Raw genomic sequence first — 20,646 nt, 5'->3', positions numbered from 1 at the left:
GAAATCCGTCCACCGCTCGTTTCTTCTGGGAAAGCTTACAAAGTCGGACGTTAATGGCGTTAATCGTCCCGCCTATTGCCTTGACGTGACCTTACTTACTTACGGCTGTCGAACGCTTCCTGCTTGTCCAGGGCACGCGAGCGCTACCCGATCAATTCCCACGATGCTTTCACTCCGATCTAATACGTCATTATCGGCGATCGTGATAAGCGATACGGGCCGTTCGATGGACGAGAGTCGGTCGACAACCGACTCGAGAAAAGAGCAACGGTGCTCGAGCAAAGTGCAGCAGCTTGTGCACGCGTCTCGGGTGTCAACGTCGAGAGAGAGAGATAGAGAGAGGGAGGGAGAGAGATACGTGATTTTCATCGTGGCGAAACGAATTTTTTGCACACGCTCCGCCGCCGGTTGATCGACAGCCGAGTCGTCCTCCGTTGAAGGATCACGACAGAAGTTCATCGATTTATTCTACTTTCTACGTAGTTCCCGGCCGACTCTCGGCTGATCTCTTCTCGTGGACTGGGAGTGGTTTCGGATCAAACCTGTCGGGTTAGAAACGGCAGACGTGCCTTCCTTCTCAACCTCGAGAAGACGTTTGTTGCAATATCGGTGACGAGCGAGTTTCTAATTTAACGGATGAAACGAGGAATTCTATTCGATCTACGCAACGATCTCGCATTATTTAACTTTTTATTACAATAATGAATGAATTTCTAATACCTAGATTTTTGGAGATTTCTAGTTTTCTCGAATTCCCTAATTCTTGAGATTTGAAGTATACCTGATGAAATGTGCAAAGTGTAATTTCGTCTCGATGTTTACCAATGTTGAGCAGAATCTATACATATATATATAAAATGGCAAATCAAATCCGCGTTCATAACACAGTAGTTCGAGGCGCTACGTATAAATCCATTATATGACATGTTCACTGCTTCCTATGACTCTCGAAAGTGGGTATGCAGTGAAGAAAAAACGACAGCTACGAGCATCATCGAGTAGAAAGCATCGGCGATAACGAGTTTATAAATCAAATAGGATTTTCACCGATGGAACGAGCAACAAACGTTTCATACGTTGATTTCGTCCAACGATCAGGCATCAGACAACAGGATCTCCAAGGTTTGATCCTCCGCTCATAGATCATCCGCTCGTAGATCATTGTCGGGCGCAATACATTCGGCATCTCCGAAGGGCGATTATCGGCAGGTCGAACGTGTAAATCACACGCGGAGACCTTCAACCGGCAATAATTTATTACCCACTACCTTTGCCACCATGACAACACTTGCCCTATGATAATTTATCGAGAGATCTAATCGCTCGCTCAGCTTCCATTTTTGCCCCTTCGCGTGTGTATGTGAAAGCCGCGATCGTGTCAAAGGTGAACGTTGAATCACAACGTGGAATCTGTACCGTACGTGTGCGGGGCCAGTTCCTGGTCGCCACAACTTTTGCTCTCTCGTGCGAAGCTTGTTCATCTGTCAACTGTCATATCTGCTACGTATATAAAACTTAATTTGATTTCAGCAATAACAAAGGAGGATCCTGGCAGCGTGGGCAGAATTCCCAAAGGTCGAGCCCCAGTCCCAGTCGACTTCACCACACGCAGGAAGCAGCCACGCCTCACACAGCTCCTGTTTCCGTGAGTATTCCAATCCCTGCCGGAAATTGAATCGTTTTTTTTTTTCTTTCTTTCTTTCTTTTAATTATGATATTCCCGATTCCTGGGACCCTATGCCAATCAACGTTCGACTCGTTATCGATAACTGTTTCCATTCCCTCGTCGATGTTTTCGAAAAGGAAAAAAAAGAAGAAAAAGGAAAAGAAAAAATAAGAGAGAAAGAGGCGATAGAATGCTTTCAAATGTTTTAAACATTCGAATACCAGCCACATTTTCTTTCTTTTATAAGTTTCGTGGCCGATTCACCGACAACCTCTCGCAACTTTCTTTCCCAGGAGAACTTCCGAGCGGCTCTCTTGAACTTTTTATCCCTCTTATATCGTCTCCTTGCTCGATCGATAAAACGTTTTCTACCGTTTCCCTGTTTCCCAGAAAATTATCACTGATTTCCCGAATCGTTCTTTCACAGGTAACGTTATAATATTATACGAGCCTCGAGTTTAACATAGGGAGAAATCGTCCAATATTAATCAACTGAAAATATTTCTTCGTTTCTTCCATTTCGGACATTTTAACAGTTTCTTTTTTCATCTTTAATATAACACCTGTTACATAATTTAATTGTACATTTAAGAAAAAGGTGTTGATGGAAAAAATGAGAATTAGTGATTCGCGAATCGGACGAGGGGAAATAACTTTGGATCCAGCTGTATATTATCGCGTTGGAAATTTTCGAGCGTGGATGAAATGGTAGCGACATATAGCGTTATAACGATCCCAATTAATACCACGCTCAGACGTGATAAATTACCACCAGGAGCTGTTCTGTTCCCGATTCTCTGTACAATCGTCGCGGATAAATCCGCGAACTTACAACAATGCGACAGTTAGTCCGGATAAAACATCCCAGAGTTTAATTAAGCTGACCCGAATCACCAACGGCTAGACCTCTGTTGCTAAGTTTATCCAAGAAACTCAGGAAGAAAGACAGCGTTCCTGGAACCGCTTTTATAACGTTTCACAGTTTTTCGGTGCTAAAAGCGTTTGCTTGCAGTTTCTGGAAAGGATCAGCCCCTTAGCGGAATGTGAACCTTAATCCTAATTCTTAAAACTTACAACGACACGAAATGAAAATAGCGTGTAACTTTTCGAGAAGATGTGGCGCGTTAAATATTTAAAGACAAACATAACTTAATTATCTCGTGAGTAATCCTGTTATAAATATATTGAATAATCCTTATGATCATTCGTTAGGAATTTTGATAGGATTGAGTTTAAATTTGAGAAAAATGATTCTCAAGAGAGAAATAGATGAAGAGGATGGATCATAGATTGGAATAATTCCAGTGATTGCGAATATTTCGAATTTTTCAGGGGATTCGTGTGAATCTGAATTTGAAAAAAGTATTTCTTCAAAGAAAGATAAAGAATATCGTACGAAATAAAAATATTTCATTCGCGGCAACGAAATCTCATGCTAACCTACATTTTTTATCGTAAATTAATTTATCCAATCCCGTAATCTCGTACATAAGAAAAAAACCTTTCCTTTTTTTTTTCTTACCATCTCGCAAAAAAGACCAACCATAAATCACTCTTATAAAAACGCCCTCCCTTATGTTTCCCCCTTTTCTAAGGGTATCTATCAAAACCGTCGCAACTTATCGACTTCTAACCTCCTTCTTATCCCTTCGTTTCTTTCCTCCAACCAATTTAACCTTTCCACGGACGAAAGTTTCGCGCGTGTCACATTCCAACGCTTCAAAAATTGATCGCAGCACGCCACGTGACGTATTATTGTCCCGTTCTACGCCACGATGTTTATATCGATTGCGTTTTCCATAAGGCTTCCGTAGATTTCTCAGAATCTCGCTGGCCGTTTCCGGTTTGTTTCCGGTTGGGAGGGAGCTCGAGAGGATCGAGATCCCGTTTTTCGATCGGCCCAGATCATCGCGAGACGCTTGCATTCCGGATTCGTGCCGTGGAATTCCCCCCGCGGAGATGCAAATTTTAAACGCGTTATCGTAAACCCGTGGCGTGACTTCCTGCTTGAAATGCCGAGGAACGAAGCATCCGACACGGTGTGCCATCCGTTTCCATCCTATCTTGGAGGTAATTTGAAACGATTACGCAGCATCGTAGAAGTGGATACGACTTTATTATCGAGCGCCTCGGGCGACGATCGAAGCGTGTCGAAAAGCTTTTCATCGGATATCTTTTAATCGCGGGGGAGGGGAAATCGATGTTGGAATGGATGGTTTTTATCCGGAGGCTGGGATAAATCAAGTCTCCATTGTCTTTAAAATTCGGTTATGCGTTTTATATGGTGTTAAAATATTCCTGTTTGAAAGGTTTTAAAGAGGATTGATTTTAGAGGAATGATAAGATAGAAAGAGAATAGAGATTTGAACGAAGTTTAAATTCATCGTCATCTTTGAGAGAAGGGATCATATTCCTGTTAATTTCGAGTAATCGACATTTCGATGGTAGAATTGCAAGATAGAAGGTGATTCTGCGAAATTAAGATAATCGTTGAGATAATCAGGCAGAATCCGCGAATTCAATTTACAATGTCGATGTCCATTTAATTGTCAGTTAAATGCTTGTCCCTTGTTGACAATGATCTGTGCATAAGCGTTATAGATACAGTCGATTCGACACGACATTGTTACCAGTAACGTTAACGAACAGGTATGCCTGTTCGTTGTGTCGGTGCGAATGATGCATATCGTAGGAAGCAACGTAGATACGCTGCACACGTATATCCAAACGCAATAATGCAATCGATATGTATTAACACGCTCTAATTCTAACGTTGGTTTGTAATTGAAGGAGTAATGAAATTCTGTCGGCTGTCTTGCGATTCTTTTGATATCGAATTTTTCCTTTCTCTTTTCTTAATTAATAGAGCCGGTATGCTATTGCACAACAAATATATATATATATATGTACGTACAATAAAAAAGTGAAAATAATTGAAGAAATACGTGATTCAAGTGATTTTATCATCGACTAAGTTATCTAATATACTAAAAGCTCCAATCCTGTTATACGAAATGATTCTAGGAACTGGGACGAGTCGTAGCTTTTTCCTAGGCACGGAATAGAATAGGAAAAGTTGGTCATGGAAACGCTGCAAGATTTTAACAAGATTTATCCCTCTGCGATCTATGTGCAACGTGAATTGCAATCTCTCTCTTTAAAATTTTCGTTTTGTATTAATTTTTTAATTTCGTTAATTTTCTTCGATGTTCCTCGTCACTTGAAAAAAATAATAGAGGAAAAAGAAAGAATAATTTCTTCTTCTTCAATAATTTCCATTACGAAATTTAATAATTCGTTCGTAATAGTATAAAGTAATAAAATATATACGAACGAATTAATAAAAGTAAATATAATATTATTGTGTCGAGAAATATACGGGAATATTCGAGCTCTTTCATTCGTATGTAAACAACGTATATTCACGCCGCGTATATATTTATATATATATATTTGAGACGTCGAACTCGCCAGCCATTATTCATCCGACCGTTCTATCATTCACTTCGACGGAGGAAATTACGAATCGCGTGTCTAGCTGATCGAACGTCTGACGTTCTATCCTTGAAAATAATTTCTCGGCTTTACCCTTTCCGCCGCTATCTCGCGATTTCTTCTCGATTGATGTTTAATTAACGAACTTGCAAAACTATCGACGTCAAATATCTCCGACAATTTTTATAGTCCGTAAGTCAATCGTCCATTAATATTCCTTTGCGCATTTTTAATTTTAATTCAATTTTAAATTCAATAGATATTAAGAATGATACAAAAGAAACGTTTTATTTTTATATTTTTATTTTCTATTAAATTTTAAATAACAAGAGAGGAAACAAAAAAAGAAAAAAAGGAACGAAAAGATAATCGAATTCGATTCCGTGGACAAACAAGCACGCATTGATTGGCTTGTACACTTGTTAAATCCGAATTTCTTCCGGCAGAATAACTCTACCGAATGCCTAATCGAGCAGGGATCAGAATTCGTCCGGATCGTTCCATGACACCAAAATCGTACACGAATGAATAATTGGGCGGTGACCTCGGCAACTTCCAATTATCGATTTACTGGGCATGTTAGGAATCTAACACCAGGAACAAGCAAATGCTCTCTCGGATCAATGTTAATTAACCGAGTCAAAAATTCTGTCGAGTCCGGATAGAACCTCCTGAATGATTTTCGACCGACGATTGGAACCGCTTCAATTATTGGATCGATTCGGAAAGGAGAGAGAGAAAGACAGAATCGACATTTGACCGTTTTAAACATCGAAAGTGAAATGAATTAGGGGCATTGTTTCGATTGGAAGTAGAATACGAAATTAATGGATAATTTGGAACTTATTTAATCGCAATCTATGAGATATTTGTCGATATTTGATATTGTATCGTAGAGTGACAATTTATCAATTTTAATTGATATTTATTAGGATGAAAATAGCGCTTTAAATTTGCGCTACATACCATCGATAAATAATGAGTGACGAAGGAATAATTGTCAATCATCTATTTTTGCAAAATGTGAAAACTTTACGTAATAAAGTATATAATACATTAATGGTTTTAATTGACGTTCGTTTCGCTAAAAATAATTTTAAATTCGCGATTTCTTCACCATGTGAAAAAATTTTTAAATATCTTAATAAACTCGGAATATTTAAATTTTTGAATCACCATCGATAAACTTTTCCACCAAAAACTCATCGTTCTTCAAAGTAAAGGGTTAACAAAACGACAATAAACGACGAATGTAAATTCAAATTTTGGTCAGTGATTCTGTCCGTGATTTTGAATCGTGGCGTACCGCAACAGAAGCAAACACTGTCAATGCATATTTTCCGGGTGGCGGAATCGTTTTGTGCCCGAATTGGCCAAGTTGGATGTATATAAATTTGAATTTGAATGGCCGCTCGTGAACGTGGTATCGAGACAAAAGCTAATATTTTCATGAGGAGGAGGCCATTCCGTTCTTTGCCGCGCTCGATCGAATCGCTTTCAATTCGAATCAAATCGTGAACGAATCGATCGAACTTTTCTTTCCTTCTTTTCTTATTTCGTTCGTTTTCGACACGCGAGAGCCACGTTCGAAGAAAGAGTACAGACACAAAGCGGTTCGATAGCATCGAACTTCTCGCGTCGACCTTAATTAAAAGTTTTAATTAAAGGTTAGCACGAATGGTTGCACGGTCTATGCATATTCAACGCTGTAAAACATTTTTCGCGGTTCCCACCTATCTGTTTCTCCGATATTTCTTCTAACCTGGCTATTTAGTAACATATTTTGAAAGGTTTATCCTTGGCGTTGCGTGTAATCTTAATCGGGAAATTTTCGATTTTCCAATCGTTTTGATATGATCGATAGCCACGACTTCAATCAGAATCGTTTCGAGTTTTAGTCGCACGTGTCCGTTTCTTCGAAATATCACGTATAATTTAACTCAATTATCCTGCGTATTATTTTTCAAATTTAGGCAAGATAGTTGTTTATCATTATTAATTACTTATTATTACATTTAGCTTGTTTTTTTATTATAAGCGACAACTTTTTTTCGAATATTACACCTAGGACGGACTACTTCACCGATGACCTGAATAGCTCGATCTTGGTTCATCTAGCAATCCAATTAACCGACTTTTCTCCTCTGTGCAATTTTCAGAACTGGGACTCTCTCTCTCTTGTATACCACCGTTTTGTACTCGCCTGCTCTAAAAATATCAGAAATTATTAACAAAAAGCTCATCAACCTACATAATTTATGGAATATATCATATTCCATAAATGAGATATTCGTACGAATCAGGAGATAAGAAGGAAATTCGTTTGACGTCGAAATTTCTTCTTCGAAAAAGAAAAGGTGTGAGCGAGGAAAAAAAAAACGAATCACGAGGCAATAAAGGGAAGCAGAATCGAGTGGACTGTTTGTAATTAAGAGTGGGAGACAATGGCATCGAGATATTTCGGTAAGGGTGAATTCTTTCGCAGCCAACAATAACTCGTTCTCTCGACGAGTCAAGTGACTTCTCGACCTCCCTTCGGTATAGAAACGCGAGAGTGGACTGAAATGTGGTCCGAATTCGTTTAGAAAATCGGAAGGTGGATACACACCGATCGATTCCGTTACCTCCCCGAAATATTCAACTGCTAAGTAATTCCACGAAGCGGGAACGATTGGGGGGCGGCCCTATTTCATTTTTCCATTATGTTTAACGTGAGAACCTTCCCGAATGGTGTAAACCAATTTTTGTCGAAATCCTAGGCGGAGAAAACGAAAAATATTCGAAATGTTCGTTCCGAATAAAAGGATAATGGTTTAAATTTACCCGCGAGAAACGTTTTGTCGTTTTATGGACGAAGGTAATATTATTTTCAATGATAACACAAGAGAATGGAAGTTCTCCCGTCGATATATTTCTATCAAGTATGTATTTTTTTAATAGAAAAATGTGGAATGAGAACAGGGTAGAAAGTATATCCTTGGTTGTAGTGAATCGCTTCCGAATCGAACTCGTACAGTCACGACTGGCAGCTTTTCTATATGTACTATGTGTGGGTATGTACATACAGAAGCAAACAGACGTCAGAAAGAGCAATGCTGCATGGGTTTCACTGTGGTACATGTACTGCATAGATTCAGCATACAATGCTATCCTGCAGAATTGGATAATATTAAAGGTGAACTTCCATTCGAAAAAAATTACTCGAATGAAGCATTTAACTTTGTTTTGTTGCTTGTTCTGTTACGTTATCTTAAATAATTTTAAAGATAAAGTTAATTAAACATTTATTATTTTATTTAATATTAAACGTTGTATAACGTATTTCGTACAAAATTTATATATTTATTCCAGAGTTTACGTGTTATTTATAGAAAAAAGAAATCGCGATAAAAATCACGTTTAATTCTACAATATGGATCTTAATCTGAAATGTATGTACCGGATCGTTAAACGTTTTAGAAACTTTCTTCCCATACGTTATCGTATGTTCGAACGTTTTGAAGTATCGATACGCTAAGCTAGATTTTCCTTTTACCATGTCGCGAGGCAATAATTAGATAACACGTTCGTAACGTTGAATATTTTATTCGAAACATGGGTAACAAGGAATAAAATGTCGTCTCGAATACAAATGATTGTTAATTAACAAAACATCATATCCGGGGGAGGAGACGATCGCAGATATAATCAAGCTTGGTGGCACCGTGCCATTTTTACCCCTTTCATTTCCGAATTTCCATCGCGAAATAAAATTCGCCAATAATATTTCACGAAATTCTCATTCCTTTATATTTCGATACCTCGATACATATATATATATATATATATATATATATATATATATATATATATATATATATATATATATATATATATATATATATTTATTATTTTCATCGATTTAAAGTTATTTCGAAACTAAAAATTCCAATTTTCCTATTATATTTCAACGCTTGCAATCTTATCGATTATATCATCTTAATATTTCTTTTCCACGGATGAATACGCCGTTAATTTAAAAAAATACTTCGAACTTTTTAAAACGATAACAGTTATCATAATTAAGAGATCTATACAATTCACGATCACGTCGAATCTAGAATCTCCAATACAAGAAAACCATTTTCTACACCACGATTCCAAAGCGGGGATCGCCGATCGAATCCGTATACGTATTTAACGTCATTATCTCGCCCGCACAATACGATCCATTATGAATCGCATCCTATTATTCATTCTGAAGAAGAACTTAACAATCCCGTGAATGGGAGGCATAGTGACCCAGTGTATCGGCGTAACATCGAGCTTACGAAATAATTCACTAAACGAAATACACGTTGAACGTCTAATATCCTCCGAGTCGTGATCTCTCGATAAGCCATATACAGATAGGAGCGATCGGGGGCGCTCGTGCGTGTCGAATCATGGGAATAGATCGACGTCCGACCAACTTTCCCGCGCGGGAGGTTATCACAAGGGTTATATTTGGCATCTATTGGTATCTTTGGTGCCAACAGAGAAAGAGAGAAGGGGAAGGGGGTGCAACGTGCAATTATGCGTCGACATGACGTGTAAAATGATTTCGATTATGTTTCAGCCGCTCCACGATCAACGATCGAACGCGTATTCTGGAAAGGATAGGAGACGGATTCCTGGGCTGAGCAAGGCGCAGAGGCGTATCAAAGCGTCGAGCACGCCTGCGCTTTTGGATCGTGATGTGGAAAGGTGAGTGGTTATTTTTGAATCGGTTTTTATAATCCATTCGATATCCTGGGGGAGCTATTCCCCTCACTGAATTTTATCGACGAATGTCCTCGGGTCGCGTCGAACGATAAGTCTCGAATCTTCATTCTCGTGATCCTTTCGATGTAATTTACCGTTGGCAAGTTTTCGAGCTTAGGTCGATATGCTTAGGATTATTTCTTTTTTTTTTTTTTTTTTAAATGTTTGCTGTATTGTCTTTCATTGTTGTTCGTTTTTATCTTCTATCGAATATATTTTCGAAGACATAGTGTTAATAAGATGTTCGTAAAGTGTTTCGAATTTAGAATCGATCTTTTAGAAATTGTGTATCTCGGATTATTATTCCTTTCTCTTTGGAATGATTTATCATCTTTCGTGATTACATTCTAAAAATATGGCTTTTTCAAAAGTATTATTTAGTCGTCCATCAGTGGAAAAACAAAAACGCAAAATTGTAATATTTCACTCGAACTAGGTGGACATTTCAAAATTCTGCTGGGCGCGCTTTCATTTCATTTTCTGTCACCTTGCCTCGCGTGTACAGCTGGTGTGCGGCAGATAAGGTATGAAACCTGTCCGTTTCATGCCTAGTAGGCTCAACACGGAGATTTCCCTATTTTAGGAAGTTGTGTTTGCCTTGGACGAAAAATATTGTATCTGCAAATATTGGAGAAGCTTTACAGAGTTGGCTTCCTCGGTTGTGAATACAATAAACGGGGGAATTTATATATTTTTAATAAGGACTCGTTTGAGAAGCTAGCCAACAATTTCCAACGTAACGTAATATAATCTTGGTAACATAATGCGGTATAATGAACGAACTCAGTGTAAATTACTATTATAAATCTCGGGAGCAAACAAGTAGAGATACTTGACTGAAAATTAAGAGAACAATGCGAGAGTGACCTTATAAAAACTAGGTAAAAGAATCGAGTGTCGCTTTTCAAAAGACGGTCATTATTATTAGGTAACCAAGATAGTTTTGTCGTCCTTTTTGTAGTTGGAAAAGAAGATCTTAGAAGATTAATAACATTCATTTCTGTTTATTACATAAAAATGTAATTATATAAATTTTATTTTCACGATAGTTATTTGATTTTAATCATCGATATGTATTATACATACATTTGGATAATAGGTATTACCAAGAAATATATAATTCTGGATATAGAAACATATAATTCACAATAATTTAAATTTCGATAATTATTTACAGTTGTCTGTAGATCAAGTTTTTTATATATGTATATCATAAAAGAGACTACAGAATTTCCTGGTTACTTGACAATTACAAATACGTATAATTATTTATTACTTTTTATTACAAAGAAAAAGGATATAATCTAACGTATAAATCAAAATTGAATGAGCAGCAATTTCCATTTTGCTGTGTTATCGATATCGTGGTAAAAGAGGTAAAAATAGTTTAAAAAGGAAAAGAAGAAAAAAAAAAAAGTTGATCGAAGAGCGAAATATAGATCAAAGGTGATGGATTGATCCAGGTTCGTTTGAAGTGGCTCGTCTCTTGCTTTCCAGCCTTCCATCGTGACCTCTTGATCCCCTCGGTGTGTCTCGCAGTTGGGGTTGTTTGCCGAGACAAGAATAAAGACGTTACTTCGAATGACCCTGCTCGGTTCCATCGACTTTGTACCTGGACGAACATTCATCCAGTCGTTGCTCTAATTACCAGTTGAATAGAAAATCTCTCGCGACATCCTCTTTAGTTTTCACGGGGGCGTACATTTGCTTCCGGTCTGTTTCATCCCAAAACAAGCCCTGTTAATATTTCACGAGTGACTCTCTCAGGCAAATCGACCGAAGTAATAGCGACACTTTTTCATTTTGTCTGCTAGTAGTGATTGATTGAAAGAAAATTCAATTAATCTTTTCTTTTTTTTTTTTTTTGAAAGATTTTTTCTATCCTAAATTATACGAAACTCAAGTATAAATATCGTTCCATTTTTTATTTAAATAATAATTTTCTACTACTAATCTTCGAGATTAGTAATCGATATACCAAATAATAGTGATTCAATTGGATTTGATAATGGAAAGATACAAAGTTTTACATTTAATCCTAGATAAAAGGATATTTGAATATTGACATAAGGGATAATTGGATAATAATACTTAAATTATCTAATGCAAATTTTATTTAGACAAGTATTTTACTTGGAATGTTAATTTTCTATCAGGCTGTGTTAAAATTTGTAAGAAAAATGTTTTCTAAAATATTCCTTTGTTATTAGTTCAATTAGAAAGTATTGAATGGTGGAAACGAGTCATAGTTTTATCGAAGCGATAACAATTTAGTGGAACGTTAATTTTCTTCGCTTCGAAAGTTCTCACAACTTGGAATCCTCCCCCCTCCCAACAATTGGAGTCGCAGTTGGGTATTATTCTAATTTGAAGTTTTGGAGAACGGTAAGTTCTCCATTCATGGCTTGGCCAAGTCACTTCGCTTCCACTTGCGCTCCGTTTAACACCACGAACTGAACTTCACTCGCATTCGTTTGTATTCACTCGTTTTGTATTTAAAATTCCAGATTCCAAGAGATAAGGGGATGAATCCGAAAGAGAGGAAACATCATTTCGTGGAGATTTAATTAAAATTTTTTTCCTTTAACTTTGGGCTAAATTTCGTTCTTTAATTGTAAAAGTCAATATTTTCGAGTTTGATTTTTTCAGATTTGATTTCACCAGAAAGTAGAATTTACATTTTTTAGTTTAAATTTCATTTCCAAACTAAATATTTAAATGAACAGAATTTTAATTTAAAAAATTCAAATTTATATACGTTTCTAAAGATACTTTTATTTAAAAATTATTTAAATTTGCATTTTAAATTTGTAATATTCAACGGGAAGACGAAGAAGAGATACCTGTGGTGTCTTTTAACATCGTTTAAGAAAGAATATTACGTCTTAATATTCTTTGACTTTATTCCATAGCTTTGCTTGTCCATTAACAAAAGAAACTTATTCTTGTCTTTCACGAACATAGGAAACTTTATTTTCCCTATTAATCATATAAAAAGACAATACATTTTTTTCTGTATTAACGTTTGTTTCTCTTGATGTTTGCAATTCATTTAAAAAAAAAAAAATATAACAATGCAAACAAATTTTCATATCAATTTCCAATTATATGATGATAATTTTAATTTTATAATAAGCCATTTAAAAATTTATTCTACAAAAATGGAACAAGCGATGTGTTACAATTTTGGATACAGTTAAATTATTTTCGAAAAATCGAGAAAAAACTTATGATATGATCGATGAATTAATGATCGGTTTTCTAGTGAAAACACTGCCAGAAGAGATCGAAACTCCTACGTAGCATTCACAAAAGTTGAGTACGTGCCACCCACGTGTACTAGATTTGAACGTAGACCGATAAAAAGCAGAGTTATCGTGTGTTCGTGCCACGTGTCTAGCTACATAAAAGTAACAAAATGAAGAAAATGACAGAAGAGATTGCCGACAAACCGGTAGGAACATCGTGAAAAGTAATAATGCCGGGAACGTGACTCCTCATTTTCAACCTCTAGCGATATTTTTACAAATATTCATGGAACCTTTTTCGAAAATGTTAATGCATATCTTGCACAATTGGAATAATATTACGAGAGATAAATGGGAGGTATATTTTAATAAATGAAAAGAGTAAAATAATATTCAAGATATATTCTTTCATTATTTCTATATTTTCATTTTTCCATTTTCCTTTTTGTTCATTTCATTATTTCAATGATGGATAAATTTTAAAAAACAAAAAACTTTATAATCTATAACTATCTTCTCAATTCAATAATTATCTTATTTAGTTAGTTATATAATTTATTAATTATATACAATAATTATTTTACATATCACGATTTCAACGATATTTGTAATCAAAAAAAAAAAAAAAAAAGAAAGAGAGAAAAAGAGAAAATTGTCGTCTTTTGGAACTCTTTTAAACTCGCAAAGAGCGAAAAACGGATCCATCGCGGATCGACACGATTTCTTTGAAACTCCGGAAATACAAGAAGATTGCGGTGTACTACCGATTTCGTGGAGTCATGAGCGTTGAAAGGGTTGAAGAAGAAGATAGAATGGGAGAAAAAAAAAGAAAGAAGCGCACAGAGAACACGGAGAACGACAACGGAGATTAACAGAATCCTCAAAGAGTCGATTTGTGCACCGTGTCAAATTTATAGGAGGTGGTGTGTGCGTCCACGATGGGAAAGAGAGTAGTAGAGAAAAATTCCTCCGATTAAAAGGAGAACGAGAATGGACCACTGTCACTACAATGGATAAATGGTACCTTTTGTGGAGACCGACGGCTCTTCTTAGGCCGCTCTTCTCTATCTTTCTCTCTCTCTTCCTTACCCGCCCACGACCTGCCCTCCGTAATCGAGAGAAAAGGAGAGAGGGAATGAGGGTGGCACGAAGCGAAAGGAGAAGACGAGAGGAAGAAAAAAAAGTCAGCGTGCAAAAGGTGGGAGAACGAGCAACCCCTCATGCCGGTTTATACCTGAAGCGACCCTCGAAATCTGTTCTCGGAAGAGTTCACGAGGTGCACACGGGCACACAAGCACATCCTGCACGTGTACACACACCAGTGCACGTGGGACACACGTGAGACTGGATTTGTGTGGCTGTCGGAGCCTTCAGTCGGCTGCGGCTCGTCGTTCAATGCACTTCCTTCTGGGCCAGAGTGGTTTCGACCGATTTTCTTGTTTTCGGTCGTGGCCTTTGCATTTCGCGTGATCCCCCGAACTCGTGTCGCGTTCAAATCGATATTTCTAAAGAGAAATTTGAACTCTCGTACGTTTTCTACCCGCTTGGTCGAAAAACGATCGAAGAAGAAATGAATTGTGAGGATCGTAATCGTTTTCTTTTACGTGGTTGAGTGCTTCGAGTATATATGGAATTTTTTCTATCTATCTTCCTTCGAACGTTTATTATTATTTATGGAAATTGTAATTTGTTTCGTAATTTCGTGAAAAAGAAAGAAAAAAGAAGAGGATCGAAAGAAGGAAAACATGTGTGCGTGCACGTGATTATGCTGATCAACAAGTGACGGTTCCTCCCGATTGGAAGCAACGGTGGGCTAATATCGTAAAATAAAAATTCTAGTATACAGGAAGGACGATTTCCGTGAATATTTTAATGCCAGGGGATTGTATAGACCTACGAACACGGCACGACGGACGTGCACACGCATATGGTGGTGGTTTGGTGTATACCGGTCGAAGATTTCAGTCGCCTGTAGACCATCACTCGACGCATTTCCTGTCTAAAAGTGGTTGCAAGTGGTTCTTCGTGCGTCGAATAATCTCGAGTATTTTATTATCTAGTGTCGGATCGTATAAATGGAATGAACTGTGAATGAAAGAACCTTTCTCTTCTCTCTTTTTATTTTTTTTTTTTTATTTTTGTTTCGAGGTAGTGTTAAATCGGAGACAAGTTTTTCTCGATTCTTCAAAACGAAATCTTCACTGGAATAATTAATCGTTTCGCAAGGATATTTCACGTTTAAAATGTTTTCGAGTGAAGCGAAAAATGTTCGTTCCTTCGTCGTGAAAAGAAGTTTGTAGAAGTGAACGTAACAGAACGAGAAGCGGACGAAGCGTAAAATGTAACTGGAGCAAGAAGTAATGAAACACGTCGGATAAACATTAATCTGGAAGAGGAAAAAAATCGATCAAAAATCGTCTCGATGATGTGGTACGTCGTGACTTTGCATCATGTTTTCTCATTAATTTGGCTGAGAAAACCGAGAAAAAACGTAAAAATATTGTTTAAAAAAAAAAATGATTCCAACTATTGTAACTGTGACGTTAATTTATATCATTTTTGCATTGTCAGCGTAAAAAAACGAAAAAATATTTTTACCTGCAATTAACTCATGAAGGACAAAGTAATGAGTCAGAAAATTCATTATCTCGAAAAAAAAATATGCGCAATATAAAGCATATTTAGTTATCTTATTTATTGCTAAAAAAAAACTTGCAAAATTCATGTTTCCTTTGAACCATATTGATCTCGTTGCAAACAAGAACTATTTATCTCTTACCACGCGAAGAGAAAGATATTTTAAAAACAAACTCGAGAATCTGGCTCGATTATATCGCGATTTAAATCAATAATAACACCTTCGAGTAAATCACTCTTACGAATATCGTTTCACCCAATCAACAATTTCACTTCACGTATCAACCGTATATTGATTATTCCAAATCGAAAAGATTATAATCTCTCGCGTTCTACATCTGGCTACGTAAAATTATATTTTCTATTCTCGCGAAATTTTTCCATACTTTGAAACGAAATAATGATATGTTGCTCTTTAAACAAACACCGATCAAACGTTTTTTTTTTTTTTTTTTTTTTTTAAGAAATCTCCAATCGACTACAAATCACATTCCACGAAAATAAATATGTACAATCACGTTTCGAGAGGTTCTGCAATTAAATAATAAACGACTCGTCGATAATAATTTCGAAATTTTTCGAAAGCTACAAACTTTTCAAAGAGACAGCACTCGCAAGAAGATGTCTCGTTTCCATTATGCAACCATCTGAATTAAAAAAAATTATAATCTTTCACATTTTACATTTCGCATTTCAAATCATGTTCTGTCAAAAAATATATATATAAATCGCGTCTATAATTTTTTTCTCAAACAGTGCACATTGTTCTTCAAACAAATATCTCGTAGATGATTTCTAGAGCATATAGAGAATTATCAATCTATTCAGAATCACATTTCAGTGAAAGTGATACGTACAATCAAGTTTCGAGAAAAATTTTGCAATGTATAATATTACACGTCAGTTGAACAATTTCGAAATTTTAGGAAACCGCAAGTTTCCGCTTCTCAAACAAGGCGACTTCTCGAAGGATGCCTCGTTTCCGTTATGCAGCCTCGTGCAGCCACCTGGTCAGCTGGCGTACTCGGTGTTCAGCTGCATAAATTGCCGTGAGCAACTTCGTGATCTGTCAATTTTATAACGCACCTCTCGCGAGAGGAAAGAAACTGTGTAGAACGATCCGTAAATTATTTTCTATTTACGATCACAATGGTTAAACGGATAAATCGTACCCATTAGCTACGTTTGCGTGTGTGTAAGAAGATCGAGAATTATGATGAACAGCCTGAGCTTTTCTTTTCGTTACGAGATGATCGAATCTGAAGTTCAGAAAAGATTTTGCGAGATCAAGATATATAGAGGATTGATAACAAAAGCGATCCTTGTTAAATTTCAATTATAAAATTGATTAAAAATATTCTCTCTATTATATATTATTACAGTAGTTGTTTATTAATGTACATTTTGTCAAACAAAAATTTAAATGTATTAAACAAAAGTTGAAGATAATTCATTCTTTGGAGCATAATTTTTCGAAGAAAAAAAATTACATTCAAAAGACTATAAATTTTATAAATTCAATAAATTTGGAAATCTTTAAATAGAATATTTTTCTAGCTACGCATTAACATCCATATTTTTTATTTAAAGAAATTATTTTTACCACATTATAAAATTTTATGAAAAAACTGGAATGTCATGTGTAGCTTGTGACAAGTTAATTAAATAATCCGAAATAATGACTTTAAAAAATAACTTAATCGTCCATTAAAATGAATATGGAAATAACATTCGATCATATTATTGGAACAGTCGACAGTGGTCGGGAGATGAAGAAGACGAGGGCACAACAGGTCACGTAACAACGGAGCATCCACTGGCAGAGGCGACAATTCCTTTGGTCTCCCACTCGCGACTTCAAGAGCAGCCCTCTAACTTAAGTGGCAATCTCGTGACCGCTTCTGGGACCCAGAATCCTCCTCGTTCGCAAAGCCAGCAAGAAAGCGTTCTGCAGAAATTTAGAAAAAGTTTCTCCTTGAGGTTCCACAAAAAGGGCAGCAAGGAGAGCAACGAGAGCGAATGTCCGGCCGAAGATAACGATGGATCCGGACCTTTGGACGAGGAGGAGGAAAGAGAGCCACCTACTGTGACTGAACAGACCCCTCAACATAAAGAAGACACCAATAATGACCAGAAATTCCGGTTAGTTTTATGTCATCCCATCTCTGTTTATCTCTTTTTTTGAAAATTAATATTTTTTCTTTCTTAAAATTAAGAGAAATTATACTTGCAATTTAAATGAAAGAAAGTAAAAGTCGAATCTCGTTTTTTTCTTTTTTCTGTTTTACAGATTCGGTCCTCTTGTGTGGAGAAGCAGTAAAGAGAGGAAAAAAGGCAGCAAGGCTGCCAGAAACGCGAAATGCAACAGCGGAGATAGTGGAATACAGATCGAGGTAAGGAATATTTAACAATAGACAAAATATTATAAACTCATACTTTATATATTATATATATAAAGATAAAATTAACTTCGAGATATATTACCTATTATATTTCCTTGAATATTCTCTTGCCCGAGAGATACTTCACGCCGATATTTCACATCATCTCATGCAACTATAATTCTTCCTAGAATATTAATTTCCTACCAAAGCGTCACGCCAGTCGATGGAATTTCTATATCGAGAGAGAAAAAAAAAACAAAAATTAAAGAAAGTGTAATTTAGACGAATAACGAAGTAAATTATGAACGATATAGATGGTATCTGGTGGAGCATTGACTGGGGGTGGTGGTGGTGGTGGAATGATGGGGGGTGGTGATAGCTCCGAGTCCCACGACACGGATGTCCAAGACGAGACGGACAGCCCGCCAGCCCTTCGCAGGCGAGTCGCCGACAAATCACGACCCCAGTCCGAGCTCATCAACCAGATACTGATCGACAAGTTTAAGGTAAAGACTATCGTTCTTTGCCCCTGATTCTTTGTCCCCTATGCTATCTTCGTTAATCATTAACCAGCCATCAGCCGCACGAGAAGTTGCCGTATCTGTGCTTAAACATCGTTGAATAAATGGGAACATCGCAATGAGAGAGTGTTTTGTATTTTAATTAATTGTTGAGAAGAAGTTATTTGAGAGGAATTTTGGGTTTAATTTTTATTACGGATTAAAGTCAAGATGCAATAAAAGTAGAAATATGTATTGATCGAAAATCTCATAATCTGGCATCGGGTGATGGTAAACGAGAGGACGAGGATCCCTCGGGACTCGAGACTTGTTCTCAGTAAAATATAGTGTGTATTTTTAATGTAATGATAGGTATTTTCGTATATCGATGATCTTTTGGAATGTCTATTTAAACCTTTGGCTAGGGTTCTGAAAAGTATCGATGGCCGATCGAAGCGAAACTTGAAGTAATAAAGATGTGGTTCTTAGTTTGTCGATTGAAATTCACAAAAATTGCTATTTTTCATTAATGATTTTCAACATTTATTTATTTCAATAGATATTTGAAAATTCGACAATTCATCTCGATCGACCAACAATATCTTTCTGAACATTCAATTTTTCAAATTACAAGACACTCTCCCTATTACAATTCCATTTAACTGAGGATCATTTCAAGAGGCTAATAATTATATGGGATAGTAAGAAACAAAGATCTCGAAGAGAAACGCTTTCCTTTGCTTTCGATGGACGTGCAAAGCGATCCATTTGTCATTGGGTGTTTGCATACGTCGCTTTTTATTTCATTTATGCGCAATTTTTCCCCCTTGTGTCTTACCATGGCGCTCTCCCTTCCTTCCCATTTTCAGCCGATGATGTATAATTATTGTTATATTGAGAGTGTCGCACATTTGTAATCATTATCAGTCCACACGTATGACTGTTTCCTTCGACACAATAACTGGCATTACTCACGTTTATGGTTTAGCCACGCTTCGTACAGATCACTGACAACCGACTGATACCATAGCAGCACGATATATCGCGTTAACCAGGATACGAGGAGAGGAAGCACAGTCCTGGTTAGTTGATATCGGACCGAGCGACCGACCGAACGATTTATGGAAACATGGGCAAAAGTCGAGTCACTGTTTGCTATTCATCATTCTTGTTTTTGTCTTACGTGATTCGTGTATAACGACGGCGTGTTTTCGAGATAACGCGAATCGGTTAATGCGTCCATTTACGGTGAATTTTAAGTTTCGTGCAATCGTATTGATAAAAAGTATTTGAAAATTTGTGTGAATCATATAAGAAACGAAGATATAGAAATGTGAATAATATACTATAATTATATTGATAAGAAACACGTGAATCATATAAGATATACGAAGATATAGGAACGTGAACAATGTAATATGGTAATGTGTTTCGACAAGCGTGAAAGCAACATGGCGCCTCTTTTCTAACACCACATATCTAACTGCACTAATCTATTAGGTCACGTCATAAGTAATTTCGTTTTGAAGGCCTAGTTTCAATGGAAAAAGTACATTTCATACATTTTTAATCTATACATTTCTTATTTTTCAATCCACTTTGCAAAAAAATAATTATTTCATCTTTTCTAACAAAAATACTATTCTAACATCAATTTATGCGATCTCCATTTTCAAAAATTTTGTCGTTTAAGAAATTTTTGTAATAACAAATGTTTTATAACAATATCTCTACACCAGAACCAAAATTACTTGTAAACTGACCAATATCCATGTGTACATATACCGTATATCGAAAACCTTAACTCGAAACATACAAAAATATATTGGTGTTTGTACAAAATTAACAAATCTCTACTGGACGTGTAAATCTAATCGTAAACGAGAATGGGAACGGCATTTAACCCGCTCGATGATCAAGCAATTTTCTGGACA

General features: G+C 36.5%; 1 protein-coding gene and 1 long non-coding RNA gene across 2 annotated transcripts in view; one reads left to right on the top strand and one right to left on the bottom strand.

The window, feature by feature from the left end:
• RhoGEF3 (Rho guanine nucleotide exchange factor 3) overlaps positions 1-20,646 on the top strand; it is a 137,262-nt gene that overhangs the window by 108,828 nt on the left and 7,788 nt on the right. Inside the window, exons 9-13 of the mRNA XM_086911639.1 lie at positions 1,531-1,645; positions 9,759-9,886; positions 17,581-17,970; positions 18,119-18,221; positions 18,527-18,718. Of these exons, the coding sequence (XP_086767765.1) occupies positions 1,531-1,645; positions 9,759-9,886; positions 17,581-17,970; positions 18,119-18,221; positions 18,527-18,718 (928 nt within the window). The remainder of the gene's footprint in view (positions 1-1,530; positions 1,646-9,758; positions 9,887-17,580; positions 17,971-18,118; positions 18,222-18,526; positions 18,719-20,646) is intronic.
• LOC147657048 (uncharacterized) lies at positions 17,159-19,908 on the bottom strand. The gene is made up of 3 exons (XR_015293175.1): positions 19,688-19,908; positions 18,313-18,444; positions 17,159-17,776 (listed from the first exon to the last, which is right to left on the bottom strand). It is a non-coding gene; the product is annotated as an uncharacterized LOC147657048 (long non-coding RNA).

This window comes from Apis florea, unplaced genomic scaffold, assembly GCF_048593485.1.
Source record: "Apis florea isolate Af1SG1 unplaced genomic scaffold, ASM4859348v1 contig_3326_pilon, whole genome shotgun sequence".
Taxonomy (NCBI): Eukaryota; Metazoa; Arthropoda; class Insecta; order Hymenoptera; family Apidae; genus Apis; species Apis florea.
This window is presented reverse-complemented; position numbering and strand designations above follow the sequence as displayed.